Raw genomic sequence first — 18,931 nt, 5'->3', positions numbered from 1 at the left:
ATAAAATGTTATAACATGATGCATCTCTGCACCGCTCATTATTTGGCTTCATAGCCCATCCTGACGGGAACACTAAATGAAACGGAAACTCTGTCGTTGACTAAGCCATCTATCAATAGAATGCGATCTCAGCCTATTGCTAGATTCATTTTCAGGCATCAACTAAGGTTAACTAATAACAAACGTTCCCGTGCATAAATTTTAAGTTGAGAATCCATCCGTTTACTGTTTTCGATGTTTGAGAAACTAACATGGTTTTATCTTAATTAATCTTTTTTACTTTTATGTGTATGATAATGAGTGGCTATGCAAATTTCGTGACCGTTGATGCCGTTTCGTCTTTCTCTGTTGCGTCGCTCCTGTGTTAGTGTTCGTTTTATTTTTTTGTCAATCTCACGAGTAGTTCATGTTTCAATTGAAGTGGCAAAAGCCTTCAGGATCCTAGTGTTTTCTAGGTTGAGTCCTTTTTTCTGAGATTTGAGTTCACTCCTCAATGTCCATCTCATTCAACGAATAATTTTTAAAAGTTCGGATAGTACACTATTTCGAAAGTAGCTGTATTTAATTTTTCACTGTGTATTTGAACACTTTAAGGGACTTCGCATGCTGGCAAAGTTCTACAGAGCAACGTTGTATCCCGTTGATAATTATGTACGCCCTGTTGCATGGAAGGTATCATCATCTTTTGTCCATCTTATGTAGTGCGACTCTGGTACTGGTTTTTATTCTCCTTGCGAGAGCTGCTTGGGAGACGGTTGTTCTGATGGAAGGCAGTGTTATTGGAAATGTGTTTTTTTTTCGCAACGTGAGTTGCGCTATTCTCAGGCGATTGCGTCGCGTGAAGTCTGCGTTGCGAGTATAGTAGAACGATGTTAAGGAAATAATTTTTAGCTTATGCGTATTCGTAGTCTTTGCTACCATTGTTGTTTCTATATTCGAGTGTTGCACGTAGGGTGTCCCCTTCCCAGTTATCGTTTAGATTCAATGCTCTTTGTTGCTTGTTAGGCAATAAAATTTATATTTCTGTCGAGAACGAGACTTTGACGTGTCCTCTTTCACGTGTGAAGTTGCAAGTACTCTTTTTTGAAATTGGGCTCTTGCAGGAATCACATGTGACAGGGGTTATCATAGATGCTCCTCGCTTGCCAAATCGTAAGAGTACTTTACCTTAAACCAACATAAAGCGAATTCAAACACTTGACAATATTTTTAATTTTTGTTAGGTTTTAGTCGAAAACATATCATCAATTGGAATATTACTATCGGGTAGAGTTCTAACAAAATCTGCCTTTATCAAATTGATGAAATACAAAAACAGATTAACCGTAATGCATTTAGTAGCGCTCTATCTTTAAAAAAAAATTGAAAAATGGTCAAATTACGTAGTTAATGAATTCATTACAGTAGCATCTCTAATCCGGAGTCATAACTGACTGAAATTTCTTTTTTAATAACATCAACGTTTTGAAAAATGTTCGAAAAAAACAACACAATTCTTCTGCTACTAGTGAAATATTATACATGGATGGCCATACAATTTTAGTAGGTATATTCAATTTAAATATTGCTGATTTTTTATGAAGTCGCTTTTAAAAAAAGTAGCATGTAATGATCATACGAAACACGGAAACCAACTTAGCATGTAATCATTTATTAGGTGTGAATGTTACTCGCACTTTATAAAAGTTAAACTGCGACACAGCGATAAAAGCAAATGGTAGTTTTTTAACTTGAAGCTCATGCGCAGGTCGACTCCATACGCTACTCGTACTGTTATTATGTTTTTACAATTATCAATCTTCTTTTGTTTTGCATGGTAATAAATAATAAAACAAAATGTAATTCTAATAATTTAAAATGTTACCTTGTAGCAAAGCTTAACTGTTTTTATACATTTTTCCTCTATAATTTTGTAAAAAATGTGAGTGAATGGAATCCTAGTACTATTAAAAAAATTGAACAAACAAGAACTTCGCTGACGTCTATTTATATACGTCAATGACCCTATGAATTGTTTTTTTTTTTTAAGAAAAACATACGTAAATTAATGAATGTCAGCGCCTTTTAAAAAATTATTCGAGTATATAGTTGAGTTACCCCATGTATACGAGCATAAGTTACTTAATGTTGTTAATTCGTCTTTTGACATATTAGCGAAATTTCGCGTTGCAGCGCAAGCTCCAGTCTGAATCGTAAATAAAAAGTGAACGTTCTAGATTAAGATTTACCTTAGTTTTAGATAAGCTTTCACAGATGACCTAAAACTGTCTTATGAAAACTACATATGCCTTTGCTTTTAGATTACCTGATTGTCAGGTGAAGATATATGACGAAAACCATTCGGACATCCTATATATTGTTTTACGAAAAAAGCATTGACATTTTTTATGTGTTTAACACAATAATTTTACCTTTTCCTAGTGATTGTGATGTTCCTTTTTGAAATTTTTTATCTTCTATACATGGCCAGAACACAGAACACCTAGGATGGTCAAAAATACATCATTGTCAGTTTAAAAATAAATTCACTAACGCATCAGATAATTCTTGTTTTCGTGATACACTCCAGAAATCAAATGTAATATAAGTTGTTTTCTTTAGTTCGTCTTTAGGTTGACTTTGTGTAATTAGGGATAAGCACTTTGGTTTGTGGATATCTAAGTTTGATATAAATTCAGTGTTATAGAAACAATAATAAACAGATATTACAAGAGAAAAAGTCATCCGGAAGCTTGCATAACCCAGACGATTGAACATAAATCCAATCCGCTGGACAGGGTGAAGAATAGTTTTGTCGACAGTTCGATAATTTATTTGCATTCCATCTCGACCCCATACAAGGCCAAGTAAGATTGCACTTTCTTGTCCAAACCGATTTCTCATCATAGGAGGCATTATAAAGATCAAATTCAATTTTTTCACATGTGGAATTCCACTGATTCAAAACAACGCAACCTTCATTCATTTCCATTGGTTTATAATTAAAAGGACTGAATGAAATATATCACTAGCATAGAAATTATAAAAATCATTTGGTAATACCATAATGCGCGATAGTCTGGTTCACATCCTTGTAATGTACAAGGCCAAGATACTACCAAAAGAAAAATATTTATATGCACATTCACGAAATTTTTACCGGAACACAATTTTTCAAACTTTTCTTTTTCAGTCTGTGTAAAATGATCCATGCGATATTTTTGATCAGTACACTGCCCTCTATATAACACGTTGAATAATTAGAGTGTTGATCATTTAAGGTCTCTGACTTGTAATCTGAAGGCGCTACACATCCTGACGTAGTACTTCTCCAGTTCCGCGGACATATAGTTGAATAATTTTTCTGCCTTTATCAAAAACACCTGTATACTAGTAGTCATGACTCAAGAATATATACCCTTTGTTCAAACATGCAGTTTCGGTTTCAATGCAAGGCCATTCACTCTGCAGATATGGAATGTAAATATGTTAGAATATGAACCTTGTGATACGTTGCATTCTGAAGCCCAGAATCTCATTTCGTTTTTGGTGTACTGTGAAAAGTCCATAATGTGTGCACATGCTCCCATATAGGTATGTGGAGCAAGACAAATTCTAAAAATAATATTAATTTTAAGAAAAAAGTCTTTATTCTTTACCTATCTTTTCGTTCCCAGCCAATGGGGCACAGTTCTCTAGAGTAATTTTGAACACAACTTAAACGCGTTGCAATGCTACTTTGGTTTTCCGGTTTTATATTATTTACCATCTTCAAAATTTTTGACATTCTATGTTCATAATGAAATTTCAAAAAAGTATCTTGTAGTTGATTTACCCAGCAATATCCGAAAATTTAGGAGAAAGAAAGTAGTTTGGAATTTTGTCAGAATCAGTGTTCCAGGTTGGAAACCGCAAGTTAAAATTCTTAAATTGAAGGCTAAATAAGTTCGTTAAGTCCTAATGATCATTTTTCATTCTTAAAATAAATGCAGTTAATAAGTACCTTTAAATTAAAGTTTGCTGAGTTCACTGAAGGTGCTACTGAAGTTGCTTGTATGTCAAGAGATGGTGAATTAATTTTATTTGAAAAAGGATCGATAACTTTAGTTAAAGATTCTGAAGGCGGTGGTGAAGAGTATTTCATAACGTTGTGAGAAGCCAAGTCAAACTTGACTTTTGGAAATTCGGTTATTTCATCATTAGTTTTAGGTAAATTGAAAGTTGTGACACTATTTTGAATCTGATTTTTTGTTTTGTCTTTTTTTCTTAGTATGGATGTACCGCTAGGTACAACAAAACCTTTCTTTACAGATTTAATTGGACGAGGTCTGTATTATCACACAATTTTAAAAAAAATACTCAAGTTTACCGTCTACGCATAAACCAGAAAAGTTGTACTGTTTCAAGTAATCAAAACCATCCAACGTGATTAATGTTCCCGGGTATATATTAGTTCCTAAATATGTCCAAAAAATAAAAGTTTTACAACTAAATTTTCTCACCATCATAGGCTGGATCTGGTAATCCATTTGGTAAAATATGAGTTCGCGGTTGGCTCATATCTACTAGGTTTTGATTCGCTTCAGTAGGAAGCTCCCACGCTCCATCAATATCATTAGGTATCAGTTTACTATTGGGATACAATCGTAAATACAAACCTTACACTACTACCCACTTACACTGGTTTTGCGTTTTCATCAAGTTGAATCACGGCGCTGTGTGGTGTAATCTCTAAGTTAGGTCCAGGTTTTAATAGTTCGGCTACAACATAATTAATTTGGCTTGTATATATACGATTTTTTAATCTAAAAACAAGACTAACACTTTTTATTGAAGTCTTGCAAAGGTGCGATTTTCTTAAAGTTTGATAAGAGACCATAAAGAAAAATTTTTTTTAAGTTCATTTTTAGATATAAAATTTTTTTTGCATGTCTGGCTCCCGTACAATAGATTCTATAATGTAATAAAAATAAACAAAAACTTTTTATTTTATCTCAAACGTTAGATAATTATTTTTTTTAACATTCACGCTAATTTTTATATCTCCTATAAAAACATGACTTTAATAGCAAACGTCAAAAAATAAATATTTTTTTAAAGATTTAATGAAGCTCATGTAATGGTGTTTTTAACTTTTCACTAAGACCTTGATAACAATTTTTTTTTAGCTAGAGTCAATGAAATGTTTATTCTTCGCATTTTTGTATAGTTCCAAAGTGAAAAAGAAACAAAATTATAAAATGGACATTTTGTGCAAAGTACATGAAGTAAAACACAGTGATACTCAATAAAGACGCATTTCAATTGATGCAAATAAGCACGCGCATAACAAAAGGACGTTGTGACATAGTTTTCGCTATAATCCTGAGGTATACCCTGAAGGTTATTTTTGAACACTACGTATTTTCCAAATTAGTGGTAACGTGGTCTTTCAAAACATTAGATGATTACAAAAAACAATATACTGACATGAAAGATTGTAATCAAGGAATTGTAAGAGATGAATTGCCCGAGGGTTGTGTTCCTGTACTGCTTGGTCGTACGGACCGAAATTGAATTCGTTGAAGTAGAAATTCGATCAATTTGTCAGCGTATTCTACTCTAATTTTAGAAATAGGTAACCTTAATTCTTCGGTTTCCCCATTTGCAAGAGTAATACTTAAGATACCACATAAGCCATGTATAGCGTCTTGACGTATTGATTTCACTCGAACGAATTGTTGTGAAGCATCATTTTCAATGGCTGAAGAGGACGCAGATATTTGATTACTTGTCGGTTCACGAAATAGATTTTCAGAAAACTCTTTTTCAGGTACACATTTTTTTTCGAAAACGTCTAGTGACGACTCTTTAGATAATGTTATTGAGTTTTTGTCAACTACTTTTGAAATGTCTGTCGATGGAATCACACTTATTTGATTCCGCGGTCTTCCTCTGCCTTCTATCAAAGAAAACATACGTTTTGATTAAAAATACTTAATAAGTAAAAATAGTTATTTTGAAAAAAGAAAAAAAATTACCATTAACGTTTTTGTCGGATTCTATACTGTTTTTTCTCGATGATACACGCTTTTTATAGATTTTCATTTCATGTGATTGGTTTATTTCAGATGATAATTTTTTTTCCGCGTTATTTTCGACAGTGTCTTCTACCAGGGGGTTGCAAGCATGCTCTTTTGCTTCAACTACAATTTTATCATTTAAGTGAAATACACCATAACTATAAGAACTAACCTTCATGAGAAGGTTTTGTAGTCTTATCTTGGCTTTTCTTTTTTTTTTTTAATGAATTGGAAAACGTACTAGAAATCTTTCGTTTTTTTTGTAATATAGCCTTTGAATTGCAAGGATTTAAAGGGTTTTTTTTATTATTTGGCGTGCTTGCTGAAGTGGCTTGAAACGAAGATTCTGTCACACCTAATTCCGAAAAACGGTCACCTACTGATTGCTGAGGTGATTTTTCAATTTCGACTTCATCAATATGTAAGGACGTGTTTTCGGCTGAATTCTCATCCCTTTCTGTATTCTTAACAGAATTTTGAGTCGTTTTTTCCTTAACACTTTTTTTTTTTTTTTTTTTGTGCTTTAAATAAGTCTCCTTAAGTTCATTTAATTTAGATAGAATTTCGGGACCCACATCGACAAAATTGGAACGTGGTTCCCATGTTGCTTCCGAGAGTGGGAACCCGTTCCATTCAACTAAATAATAATCTTTTCCTTTAATTGGCTCGTATTCCAGTACTGATTTAATTTCGTAAATTTCTTCCTGTGGTAAGGCTGTCGCTTTTTTTCTACCCATCTTAATACCAACGTATAAAAATACTATTCCTTTAATAAATAAAAAATAATTTTTTTTTAAAAATGTTTGCTTTACGCACTATATAACACCTGTTTGTGCGTCTAAAAACAACACAACGGGTTCAACTTTATTATCTAATCGTGTAGAGATACAGTATAGAAGAATCTGGCACAGTTACGTCAATACATGCGAAACAAAAACAATATCCTCCCACAAAACTAGTAAAAGCGTACTCTTTCTCTAACGTTCAATAAATTTTTAATTTTTTTTAGGAATGTTGAATGTCAGAAAAACCCTTTCTGAAATTTTTTAATACCTCATATATATAAAAGACGAAATACTCTTCTATAATAAGTTTTCTATTTTTCTTAATCTAAAAATTATTTTAAAATAAATGGCAAAAAGACCTTACGAAAATAATAAGAATACTCATGTTTTGAAGTTTTCCATGTATACTTAAAAATTATTTAACATTTTTTTACGTACTTTGAGCAATCTATTCTTGGTTCATCTAAGACTTCATAGTAAAATATTTACTTAAAGTAAAAAAATAATTTTATTTAATTCAAATAAAATGAATAAACGAACTCGAATTAGATAATAAACAAAGAATTTTTTTTACACGAGTAACAGAAATGTGCTAGAGTGACAACAAATGTTATTCCTCAATATGACTTCAATGCCTTTTTAAAAATCGCCGTCCTTCAGGAATTTTTTTTAGTCTAGTACTTGTTCATTGCAAATTGATTCAATGTTAATCGTTAGGAGTACGGTTTGTTTAAAAAACACGTTACGGACATTTTCTCAAAATTTTTTTCCTCGAATGCTTTATGTAAATATCGTTGATATATTACTTTAATTAAAAAAAAAAATTTTTAATAATTCTGAGGAAAAGAAAAGGTTTTTCTTTAAAAAAAAACATACCACAAATTTTTTTATATATTACAATTTGTTGAAAATCGAAATAATGTGGTTTAAAAAAGAACCGTATTTCATAGTAATATTGTCTGTCTATTATTAAAATAACAAGTTTACTTTGTTCGAAAAAACTTAGACCGGAAAAGATTTAGTGGCCTGAACATTAAAAAAAAACGTATATGTTTTATCATATTTTCGAGTATGTCATTCTGCTGAGCACATCCATTTTAGCGTCATGTAAAGAAAAAAAAAAGAAAAATACCTTTTGACCACAACAGCTTAAAGAATACAAATAAGATGGCAAAAATTAATTTTTTTACACGAGCTCCATGATGGATTCACCTCAATTCACTCACGTGCAGAAAATTCAATTAAACTTAATGAAATAGATATTTTATCTATTAAAAAAATTTGTAACTGACGGATTCACATTTTAAAGAAACTTAAGGTTTTAGAAAAAAAAAATGTAGTAAAAAATACAAAAACAAAATGTGTAGTGTTAAAGAATAGATCAGTAGATTTTAAAAATTTAAGAATTATTTTTTCTCGAAACAGAATTTCCCAAAATAAATTTAGCGACGCAAATTTTTTTCTGTAAATAAGGGGATCCGTGACATGAGTTGCTTGCGGCATTCATGTTATATAAACGAAGGAATTTCTGTAACGTAGAATGAAAAGAAAATTTTATGCAAATCGAGATTACTTCATGAATTTTATCAATTGTAAGTTGGTCGGATCCTAGATCTAAAATTTTGCGTGCTTCTTCGACTGCCATTCTCCGAGTTAATTTAATTCGAATACTATCTAATCGACAGCGTTAACAAACAAGATCTTTATTCTATAGGAAGTGAGCCCTCCCAACTAAGGAAAAAATAAACGAACCAAAATTTTGGCTTTGGTATGCATGAAGTAAGGACCGAGTAAGAACTTTTCCAAAAATATAAACAATATTAACCAAAAGTCTAAAAAATGTAGCACACTAGATTTCTGTCGCATGAATTCAAAATATTGTAAATCAGTACCTTCCAATGAAAATCGCCATAATGTTACTACGAAAGGGAATAGTTCAATAGGACCAACGTAGTGAGTTTAGTCAATACCATCTTGGCAGCAGATCATAAAAGCAAATGAATCACATGTGTTTTACATTTAGCGCTGTTTGAAAAATTTAACTTGTTAACGCAAGGCGTTCTCTAATCAATTGTTTAAAGAAATTCTCTATTGTACGTGAATTAAGAAGAATAATAATAACAATGTATTCTCAAAATAGTTTTTTGCGCAATGTGATCAAATTAATGTGAACGGGTATTGATGCAGAATCTTCCATTGATTTGTTTCCAGTGACAAATCAGCATTGACAATAGCAATTTCATTAACCATAAGTGAAAAGGAGCCTTAAAAGAATTTAAAATAATTTTTTTTTTGTCATGAAAAAAGTTACCTTGTGTTCTAGAACAAAGTTTAGTTTGAATATTTTCAATAATAGACTTCTGTAACGTTTCGTCACGTATACCGTATGTAAAAGATACGTGTGGTTCATACAGTTCAACAGGAGTAGAATCAACAGATTCTATAGAAATATTGGCTATAGAAGCAACTTCCTTACGCAGTTTTGTATGAATAGTTTCCAACCGTTTACAACCTTCATCATCAAACGTTCCATAAATATTTTTATAGTAAGTTGATTTATTGTGAATAGAATCAAGAGTAATTTTAAAAGGCGTCAAAGAAAACGCAACACGTTTGCAAGCTTCTTCAAGCTGCTGCAATGAAACGGAACTCAGACCTCCCATCTACAAACGGGCAAGTATAGTACTACAAAAGAAACCAATGTAAATCATTTTAACGAGTGCTTACAATAGTTATGTGAGGAAGAAAATGCGGCAGAAAATAGCTGGTTGAAAGATGATTTACTATAGAACATAAATGGTTTTGTTCAGAAATTCGAGAATCGCAAAGAGGCACCCAAACAGAAAAACGTTGGTTTGATTTATTTGGAGGTTGTGGAAGTAAAAAATTGGTCATTTCTTTTTTGTGTTTATTCGAGATCAAGGTGCTTAAAAAAAAAAAATCTATATGTTTATATATCTAAATAATTCTGTTATGCCAAATGTAGAGATATATCAGATATTTTGGCCTTTTGTGCACAGAAATGTAGGAAAATTCATTTAAAGTAGTATTTTTGCTGTGTATAAAAAAACCCAGTGTTAATAACAATAATTCTAGTAATGTTAAAAAAAACGTGTCATAATCTCAAGGAAAAAAAATCAAATGCTAGAGTAGTACTAGTAAAAAAACATCACGTTGATAACGCGGATAAAAATACTACATTCACATGGTTGGATTAGAACTGAAACTTAGGTCGTTTGTAGATCGTTTTCTATAAAATATAATTGATGATATGAATTCTTATAAGAGTACAATTGAATAATGAAAAAGACAACATACTTGAATTTTTTGTAAGCAAACCATCCAACACCTAAAACAATAAGAAGGATAAGTGAGACAATCAAGATTAAAACCGTTGATGTTCTTAATCTTTCATCTCTTGGAACGGTAAAAGGCATTGATAGTGAAAAACTTTGCAAGGGTTTTGGTGGACTGGAAGGGCCTGGAATAAAATTCACCGAATTAGAACTACCTGGAATAGGATTTTGTAATGGGGCGGTGTGCGTCATAGGAATCCCACTTGGATCTACGTTAGGAGTTCTAAGGGCGGCTATTTTGGAATTGAAAAACGAGAAAATACTGGAGCTTCCTTTATTCTTTGAATGTTCCTCAGTCGCTACACTCTCGTTATCATCTTTGTCAGTTTCCTTGTCGTGATCATCAATATTTTTGTCTGCCGTCTTAACATTATCTGCTTCTTTCTTCGTTCTCTCTTTGATCTCTGTAATAGAGTTTTTTTTATCCTTAATTTCTTCGTTGTTCGTTCCCTTGTCCTCAACTGTTTCCTCGGTATTTATGACACTTTCGCTCGGTTCTTTTTTTCCATCTTTTACTTCTTCTTTTCCATCTTTTACTTCTTTTTTTTCATCTTTTACTTCTTCTTTTTCATCTTTTACTTCTTCTTTTTCATCTTTTACTTCTTCTTTTTCATCTTTTACTTTTTCTTTTTCATCTTTTACTTCTTCTTCTTCTCCTCCTCTATCCTTTACATTTTCTTTTATATCCTTTACCTCTTCTTTTCCATCCTTTAGCTCTTCTCTTCCATCATCCGTGTTCTCATTGTTTTCATCGTGTTTTTTTTCACTTTTTCTACTATCGTCTTCTCGTTCATCTTTCGAAGACAAATTGTTGCCAAAATTCACTTTTAAAGTGAATTAAATTTGTACCGTTTTTTCCTTCATTAATTGAAGCCTCTGAACGAAGTAGGGCCGACGTTAGTTTTTTTTTGTTTCTATTTTTTTTCCTTTCAAAAAAAACGTGCTGATATATAGGGGCAAATTCTTCTTTCGCTAGCTTGAAAGTTGAAAAATTCTTTTAAAAAATAAAATAACATTGTTCAATAAAAAACTTCATTCATACATTTACCTTATCTCCTGCATATACATAAGAGGGTGTTACCTTTGTCGTTGATGTCGTTATCGTCATACGATTCTTCTGTAATGATTCGGCTTGTACTAGGATGTAAGAATTGTGATCCTCTAAGAAAAAAAAGCTTAAAAGCTTACCGTATAAAAAAAAATAACAGATTGAACCATAAAAGACAAAATTCATACTATCAAAAAGAGTCATATTCTCAAAATTTTATTTTTTAATGTTTGACTAGCTCTCTTTGTGGCATCTTTGAAATTGAATACGTGCAGAAAAGACAAGCATTGTTAGTCTGAACTTTATGTTATAGCATGATAAAAAAGAAAAAAGCTTATTAGTTTGGCTTGGCAACTTAACAACAATTATTTATGTTTAAGATGTACAATAGAATCAGCAGGTATCTACAATATCACAAGATGAGTTGAAGAGTCAATTTTAAAATGTTTCTAAAGTGTTTAACGACCTCTTTAAAATTTTTACATAAAACGCTCGCAACTTCTGATTCAAAGTCCCCCTACGTAATTCCACTTTGAGTGTTTGTCAAAAGAGTTTAATTACCTGAATTTCTACATGATCTTTTTGCCCAGGAAGTCCTATAACGTGCAAAATAAGATGACTTAAACCCGTGGAGTTAATACAAAACATATACTAACACTCAATTGTTAAAGCATAGGACATTTTTCTTACCTTTAACAGCAGATGAGCCACAAGCAAATTTTTTTTTAAAAATTTTCGCTGCAGAGTCCAGCTTAATACCTAAACATTCAAGCACATTTGCAAGTCAACAAGGTACATGTTAATAGCCATACAAATGCTTTCCATGATTTTCCTTACCAAAAGCATCTAATCCGTAAATAACAGTAGCCATTTTATGTTTCGCACGAGCTACGCATTGGATTGTAATAATGTTTGGTGCGGGTTCCTGTGAGAGTTAAAGAATGTTTGAAAAAGAATTTTTTTTTTTTAAAAGAAACTTTCAGCTGTTTACTTTCTTCTTCGCTTTACAGGGTGTTTCCTGTGCTATAGATTGTATTGTCTCAAGGACACTTGGTTTGGTAACTTGTGTTTCGTTTTGTATGTAACGGGTATAATACTGAGGATAATTTGAAAGAGCGAAAGGTTCACACAGTTTCCATTGATTTCCAAAATCACAAAAATCCACAGGAAAGTCACAACCTACTCGACAAAAATAGAATCAGTGTATTCATGAAATAAAAAAGTTATTTCTTGTAAAGGTTACGTGGACAATACGGTACATGGACCATATCCTCTATCGTTTCATAGTCAGTATGATTTCCACAAGATAAATACATGTTTTGCACTGATTTCCCGGGTTGTGTTAAGTTGGGTGAAAACTCAGTAGCAAACTCGGAATCGCTACTTTTGACAATTTCCTCCATCACGTGAGGTTTTAAAACAAGTCAAATAACTTCTTGGTCAATAATTTAGTGATTTCGCACCTTTATAAAATACTGGGAACAGACACAATTAAACTTGGCTACAAGAAAAAATGCACACTGTTGTTTTTTGTCTTCCTCATTGAAATCCTTATAAAACAATTATCTTTGAGGATCATTTAGCATATCACACTATGTTGGAAGGTAAAATGAAAAAATAAAAAATAATTTTTGATTTAGTTTTTCATATAAAAGCAATAAAAAGGTTCAACGATTGGTTTTTTTCTACAAATATCTCTTTTTTTTAATTGTCAAATGAAACAAGATAAGAAAAAAACAAATGATTTGTCTGTAAATTTATGTAGTAAGCATTGAAGAATTTTTAATAAAGAAAATCAAAAAGATATGCAAAATGATTCTACGAATAAAAACGTACTATGTAAATGATGTGATAATAAATTTTATAAATAAAAAAGTCATGTGAAATGACGTTATTAAAAATTAAAGTACCAAAAAAAAAGATTGCTTCACTTTTAAAAAACAACTAAAAATTTTGTTTTTAATACATTTAATTCATTGACTTTCTGTTCTTTCTTGCTTATTTGATATCATCTTGGTAGTAATATGCTTGACTTGAATGGCATGGGTCCATTAATTTCGTATTTGATTGTTTTTGACTATAACGAGGGAAATGAATAGAATGAAAAGTGTTCAATCGCAGTGCGACCCCGATTTGTTGACGGGAGTGGGAAAAGAACGTCAACGCTTTTAATATAATTTCATTAAATTTACTAGACAGTTATGATGTAAGAATCATGCATTTAGAAAAGAAGAAAATAAGCTTTAATAAATGCAAAATATACATTTCATACAAAACGCTTTCAATTCTTCGTCTTACTATCTATTAAATTAAAACTTCGTAGGCATTATTAGAATAGTTTTTTAGCATGGTCATTCAGAACCACATAATTACATATTGTTAAGTACGTTGTACAAAAAAAAAATTCTCAATAAAACATTTATATTTTTTATCGTATTATTTTTACTGGTTTCATACTTTTTTTTTGGGTTTAATCAAAAAAGTAGAAGGATTTTTCATAAATGTTGCAACATTGTATCATTTTTTTGTATGGGCTTTAAAACTTTTTTTATAAAAGTAATGCCATTAAAAATTTTTTTTTAAAAGGTAACATCAAAGATTAGTGATTTAATGTTTTCTATTGAATGCAATTCATCAAATAATATTTGGTATAAAAAAATTTGAAAGTGACGATTAGTATTTAAATCATCAAAAGTGAATAACAAAAGCATTTAAAACAAATTGTTTTAATTGATAATTTTATAGATTTGACGGGATACTTTTAAAATAAGGAAGATGAATGATACTTATTTTTTTTGTTTGCTTGTACGATTCGAGGCATTCATGAGACCTGTAGAATACTAACAGTTTTTTCTTGTCGAAAAAAATGCTTGGTTTTTTCAAGCAACCAAAATTGCTACCGAATCGTTCTATAGTTTTACTAAAAGAAAAAATTATGTCTTAGATTTGCATGATGTGAATCTATCAAATAATACCAATGTCTTAGTGAATTTGTTCATGTAACTGAAGAGCTGTAGAATAGTATAAACCTGTGTAGTGTGTTCATCCTACAAAAGTGTTTTTTTTGTTTGTTTTTTTTATAGCCGTGGAATAAATAGATTGATTTGAAACACATTATCATTATTTATTATATACAACATTTTAGTATATAAAATAAATGGGGGGAATTCCTAATGAATTATCCATCGAAAAATTGTTACAAATTGAATTAACAACATGTAAAGATAATCTTTCATTACCAACTTGTCATTTTTCAAGTAGCCAGAATTGTGTAAAGAATGATAAAGTAGAATTGAGTATGGATACAACAAAGGCAAACAATTCTTGTTCGGAAGATAAAATCGACCCTTTACTGTCTAGACCAAGCGATGGCTTTCCAAATTATGAAGAAAAAAAAAAATTATTTCATAATCCGTGTGCATCAACAAGCGAAAACGATAAATCAAAGATTTTTGTGAATCGAACTGGTTATAGACATCAGTCTTCTGATGCTATTTGTTATAATCCTTTAGAATCACTCCATGGGTCAATGGAAATGTGCCAACCTATCGCACGTCGTAACAAAAAGCTTTTAACTCTGCCCATATTGAGCCGACGGCTTCCCTCGTATGAGTTGCACAATGACGAAATTGTTTTTTCAAAAAAAAAATCTTATCAATCTCCTACAACACAGGATTCCCTTGGGTCACCTTTGTCTACATTACTAACCAACAATTTGTTGAATTTAGGGTCAAACAAATCTTCTCTTTTCACTTCACAACCTTTGTCTTTTGTTAATGAGTCTACATGTACGAACTACGATTCTGGTACTGCTTTAAACTCACAGTGATCATGAGTTATAATGTCCGTATTGTTCCAGAAAAAGACATGGATGGAATTTCGGCTTTCACTGGTACTGAATCGGTTGTGTCTTGTTGCAAAAGCCAACAACATGGTAACAATAAAGACGAAGCTTCCATATCTCATCATAAGAAGTCGCCTTGGAAACAATCTGTAAGGACATAATTTTTTTTTTTTTCCGTACCAAATAGAATTTTACATTAAAAAAAATTATTCTTAATGCAACCATTTTTTTTCTGTAGAAAACATCATTAAAACCAATTTTTTTTTCTAAGTTCCATAAAGAGAACAATTTTCACATCCAAAAAAAGCTTAGCACTACGGATACCGATACATTCGAAACAACCGCCAGATCTTTTTTTCAAAAAGAACTGTATTTAAACGAAAACTTAGAGCAACTATCCATTAACTCCATTAATACGAAAAATACCCAAATAATGGGTAATTGAGTTGTGTAGTTGAAGCAAGTCAACAGTGTGATGATTTTCTATATCTGATGTTGTAGAGCAATGGTGTACATTTGATGATGAAACTTGTCTGCATGATAAAGAGTTATCAATTAAAAGGTTAAATAGATGTTTAAACAAGCTGGAGAAGTCTAAAAATATTACACAACTCGATATTGGAGGAACGTCAGATATGGCGTTTACGCCTTCTTATAACTTTACTATTGAAAGGCATCAGACTTGCCCAGTTATAATGAGAAAGCGTAAGAGGAAACTTTTTGGTGAAATGTTAGACACGACGAAATCTTCACTAGCGTCTGCGTTAAACTTGTTTCAAAAGCAATGGGGCAACGTTTTTTTTTCAAATATAAAAAATAAAGAAACCAGTACTTCCATGTATGGTTTACAGATAATGTGCGAGGCATCAAAAAAGTTGTTGACTTTAAAAGATAATGTTTCTTCTCCTGATGAATATATGCCACATTTAAATGGAGAATCGCATTGTTTAATACCACCGGACGTCACGGAGTGCCCTTGGGCATGTTTGAATAGACGTTTCCAAGAAAAAATGTCGAATTCTACACCAGAAAAAATGATGAATTTATTAAATTCGCAAGAGACTTCAACGAGTTATGTATGTAAAAATCTAAATAAAGCATTTCCGCAATCATGTATATTTGAAAACGAGAGTACTAAAAACTCTTTGGACGAGATGAATTTTTTTTTCAATCTGCGAGGTAAATCGAATGGAGAAAAATGCATGTTAATTTAATACACATTGTATTTAACTAGATGAAACTGATACATACGATTATGAATTAGATTTTCCCTGCAAAAAAGATACTAAGAGGATAACAAGAGGACATTTCTCTTATAACATGCATAAGGCAAAGTCTTGGCAAATGCGAGTTTACGATTTCCTAAATAAACTTTTTACTTTAAATTATGCTAACGAAGGTTGGAGAAAATACGCAAAAAACATTTGGGAAGCATTATTCCACATTACCCCTGTTTTTGTGGTACTTGTCTATCTTCTCTTTCAACGGCATCATGATGAAGAAAAAAAAAAAAAAGCCTACACGACTTTAATTTCCCGTTTTGGATACATTGCAGATATGTACATGGAATTAGTAGAATATGACCCTCTTGAGTTATCTTACGATAATCCATGGTTATTATGTCGGACTTGTAGGTATTTGGAAAGTCAAGAAGATGATCAATCGAACGCGAGTTATACTAAAAGAATGTTCAAAAACATTTCGTTCTGTAACACATGTTTTTCTCGATACAAGGCGTTTTGTTTTGCGACAATGCAGTTAAAACTATTTTTACAAATGTATAGAGAAACCTTTAATTGGAACTATAACGAATCATTAGTGTTGCAGGTTTTACAAAATAATCAATTTATTGCAACACCTGTCGTTACTACGAATTGGTCAAAACGGAATATTTGTGAGCCCCCCTATGCTATGCATTTTAACGACACCCGTTCCACAAAAAATGAAACCAAAACACTATTGAGCACGTCGTGTGATGGTGTCGTGTTAAAAGAATATGAAAAAGATTATTTTGTAGAAAACATCAATGATTTATATATTTTGGGTCCGACGCTGGGCGTCGGAGCGGAAGGTCATGTATGTTTATGTATCTCTTGTTTAACAGTTGAAAAGTATGGTTTAAATGAAACGCAGATAGAGTGGGATTCGCTTGTGAAGATGTCACGCAATGCTCAACAAAAAACAGGCAAAGCAATTTTGTATACGATGAAAGTCGCTGAGAAAAACAATTGTGAGAGGAACATACAACAATTATATGAAGACCTTAAACATCTTAAGCATCCTAATGTTTTACGTGTACATGCTTTTTTCCAAGACAAAAAAAATTATTACCTTCTAACGGATTTTTTAGAAGGAAAAGAGTTAATAACCTACGTTTTATCCGCTCAGTGTAATAACTATGTTTTAAGAGAAAATCAATGTCGAGAAATATGTTTTCAAATGTTAAAGTCTCTTGAATATATACATCAACATAACCTTATTCATCGAGATGTCAAATTAGAAAATTTTGTATTTTCTGATTCAGTAAGAATGCAAACATTTATTCAACAAGAATCTTTTCAAATGCAAGATGTAATTGATGACACTGCTGTACAAATACCACGGATTGTATTAATCGATTTCGGATTAATGTGCCGTACCACCCAGGCTTGTTATACTCGTCCAAATGGAACACCTTTGTATATGGCTCCTGAAGTTTTGCTTGAATCTTGTTTTCCCCCCTTCATGTATCAAACAAGCATAGATGTTTGGGCAGTGGGAATTGTTTTATATCAACTGTTGTCAGGGAAAGTGCCCTTTGATGCCAAAGGACCCTTATCTACTATAGAAAAAATAGAGACTATTGAGTATGGTAGTAAGTCAATTCCTTCTGACGTAGAAGTAGAATCATCTATGTCTTACTATGTTCATAGATGAAACCAACTCAGTTTTCGAATTGTTAAATTCTACTTGTGACTCGCCTGATACCTTTTCTTTGCTGCGTTATAATAATGAGGCTTTGAGTCGATGCCATACCTACCAAGACACGCCATCGGGCAGAACCGAACAAGGTTTATTATCAAAAAATAACTTAACCGACACAACAATGGACGCGTCGCTTAGAACTTGCTACGCTAGCAAAAAGCCTATCAGACTAGAGATATTTAAAATGAAGCCGCTCTGTCTCAATCAACCTGAATGGTATTCAATATCAGATCATGCAAAAGATTTGCTGCATCAGCTGTTGACCGCTAACGCAAAGCGTAGAATAACGGCTTCTCAAGCTCTTCACCATCCTTGGTTTTCAATGAAGAAAAAGAAAATATGATCTGACTTTCTTTTGTTTGACAAGAAAAAATTATATGTAACGTGGACACGCGTTACCATGAAAAATCAATCATATTAAAAGCGGAAAAAAGGAAAAAAAATTGATATTAATGGAGAGAAAAAGCAAAAAAAAAACTCCTTTTGCAGAATTGTTAAAATTACTACCGAGAAATGTCAATTCGATGCTATGCTAACCGAAACAACAAGAAGGGGTGCAGTAGGCGTTATTTTCCGTTCTATTAAATTGAAAGTCAAAAAGCTTTTTGATTCACTTTGTTACAAGATAAAGTTGTTCGGCATTAAGTTTTCAATGTAGTTTGTTCTGAAAACTTAACAGCGCCAATGCAATTCGTTGAAAAACAGGTCACTGCTACTCAAATCAATGAAGAGATTAACAATAATAAATCTTGAATTTCACATTAATTTCAACTGAAACAAATTACGGAGATGCTGAAGAAAAACTTTCTTCAGTCATGGAAACATGCCAAATAAATTATCATACGAAACAAACAAAAATTTAAGTATTCTTTAAACGTGATGTCATGAAAATA

General features: G+C 31.9%; 3 protein-coding genes across 25 annotated transcripts; 1 reads left to right on the top strand and 2 right to left on the bottom strand.

The window, feature by feature from the left end:
• Window positions 1-1,675: 1,675 nt before the first annotated feature.
• On the bottom strand, window positions 1,676-9,778 carry LOC128883524 (uncharacterized). Of its 14 annotated transcripts, none has more exons than XM_054135991.1 (24): window positions 9,554-9,778; window positions 9,138-9,489; window positions 8,400-9,090; window positions 7,959-8,354; window positions 7,725-7,852; window positions 6,214-7,662; window positions 6,000-6,164; window positions 4,659-5,920; window positions 4,482-4,609; window positions 4,378-4,435; window positions 3,983-4,307; window positions 3,815-3,936; window positions 3,639-3,767; window positions 3,492-3,594; window positions 3,398-3,444; window positions 3,270-3,347; window positions 3,140-3,219; window positions 3,043-3,094; window positions 2,710-2,990; window positions 2,534-2,657; window positions 2,412-2,482; window positions 2,306-2,349; window positions 2,229-2,258; window positions 1,823-2,185 (listed from the first exon to the last, which is right to left on the bottom strand). In XM_054135991.1, exons 8-24 carry the CDS (start codon window positions 4,856-4,858, stop codon window positions 2,045-2,047), a joined length of 2,013 nt encoding a protein of 670 aa, XP_053991966.1. In that variant the 5' UTR covers window positions 4,859-5,920; window positions 6,000-6,164; window positions 6,214-7,662; window positions 7,725-7,852; window positions 7,959-8,354; window positions 8,400-9,090; window positions 9,138-9,489; window positions 9,554-9,778; the 3' UTR covers window positions 1,823-2,044. The 14 variants fall into 14 exon arrangements, 11 of the variants coding, with proteins under 11 accessions (XP_053991966.1, XP_053991971.1, XP_053991969.1 ...); XM_054135996.1 differs by having other exon boundaries at window positions 6,214-8,354; window positions 8,400-8,496; window positions 8,579-8,675; window positions 8,719-9,090; XM_054135994.1 differs by having other exon boundaries at window positions 6,214-8,354; window positions 8,400-8,527; window positions 8,579-8,658; window positions 8,719-9,090.
• Window positions 9,779-9,868: 90 nt separating this feature from the next.
• Window positions 9,869-12,913, bottom strand: LOC128883235 (uncharacterized). Of its 7 annotated transcripts, XM_054135385.1 has the most exons (7): window positions 12,474-12,913; window positions 12,222-12,409; window positions 12,068-12,155; window positions 11,921-11,989; window positions 11,792-11,826; window positions 11,697-11,747; window positions 11,507-11,634 (listed from the first exon to the last, which is right to left on the bottom strand). In XM_054135385.1, the coding sequence occupies exons 1-7, from the start codon at window positions 12,631-12,633 to the stop codon at window positions 11,596-11,598; spliced, it is 630 nt and encodes a 209-aa protein (XP_053991360.1). In that variant the 5' UTR covers window positions 12,634-12,913; the 3' UTR covers window positions 11,507-11,595. The 7 variants fall into 7 exon arrangements, with proteins under 7 accessions (XP_053991357.1, XP_053991358.1, XP_053991355.1 ...); XM_054135382.1 differs by lacking the exons at window positions 12,068-12,155; window positions 12,222-12,409; window positions 12,474-12,913 and adding exons at window positions 9,869-10,076; window positions 10,145-10,976; window positions 11,032-11,176 and having other exon boundaries at window positions 11,231-11,747; window positions 11,921-11,999; XM_054135383.1 differs by lacking the exons at window positions 12,068-12,155; window positions 12,222-12,409; window positions 12,474-12,913 and adding exons at window positions 9,869-10,976; window positions 11,032-11,176; window positions 11,231-11,319 and having other exon boundaries at window positions 11,371-11,747; window positions 11,921-11,999.
• Window positions 12,914-14,071: 1,158 nt separating this feature from the next.
• On the top strand, window positions 14,072-18,640 carry LOC128883163 (uncharacterized). 4 transcript variants are annotated; one of them, XM_054135237.1, is made up of 7 exons: window positions 14,072-15,036; window positions 15,090-15,223; window positions 15,313-15,511; window positions 15,576-16,253; window positions 16,309-17,150; window positions 17,208-17,928; window positions 17,987-18,640. In XM_054135237.1, the coding sequence occupies exons 1-7, from the start codon at window positions 14,388-14,390 to the stop codon at window positions 18,379-18,381; spliced, it is 3,618 nt and encodes a 1,205-aa protein (XP_053991212.1). In that variant the 5' UTR covers window positions 14,072-14,387; the 3' UTR covers window positions 18,382-18,640. The 4 variants fall into 4 exon arrangements, with proteins under 4 accessions (XP_053991212.1, XP_053991211.1, XP_053991210.1 ...); XM_054135236.1 differs by having other exon boundaries at window positions 16,339-17,928; XM_054135235.1 differs by having other exon boundaries at window positions 16,309-17,928.
• Window positions 18,641-18,931: the final 291 nt, after the last annotated feature.

The sequence above is a fragment of the Hylaeus volcanicus genome, unplaced genomic scaffold (assembly GCF_026283585.1).
Source record: "Hylaeus volcanicus isolate JK05 unplaced genomic scaffold, UHH_iyHylVolc1.0_haploid 12221, whole genome shotgun sequence".
NCBI lineage: Eukaryota > Metazoa > Arthropoda > Insecta > Hymenoptera > Colletidae > Hylaeus > Hylaeus volcanicus.
This window is presented reverse-complemented; position numbering and strand designations above follow the sequence as displayed.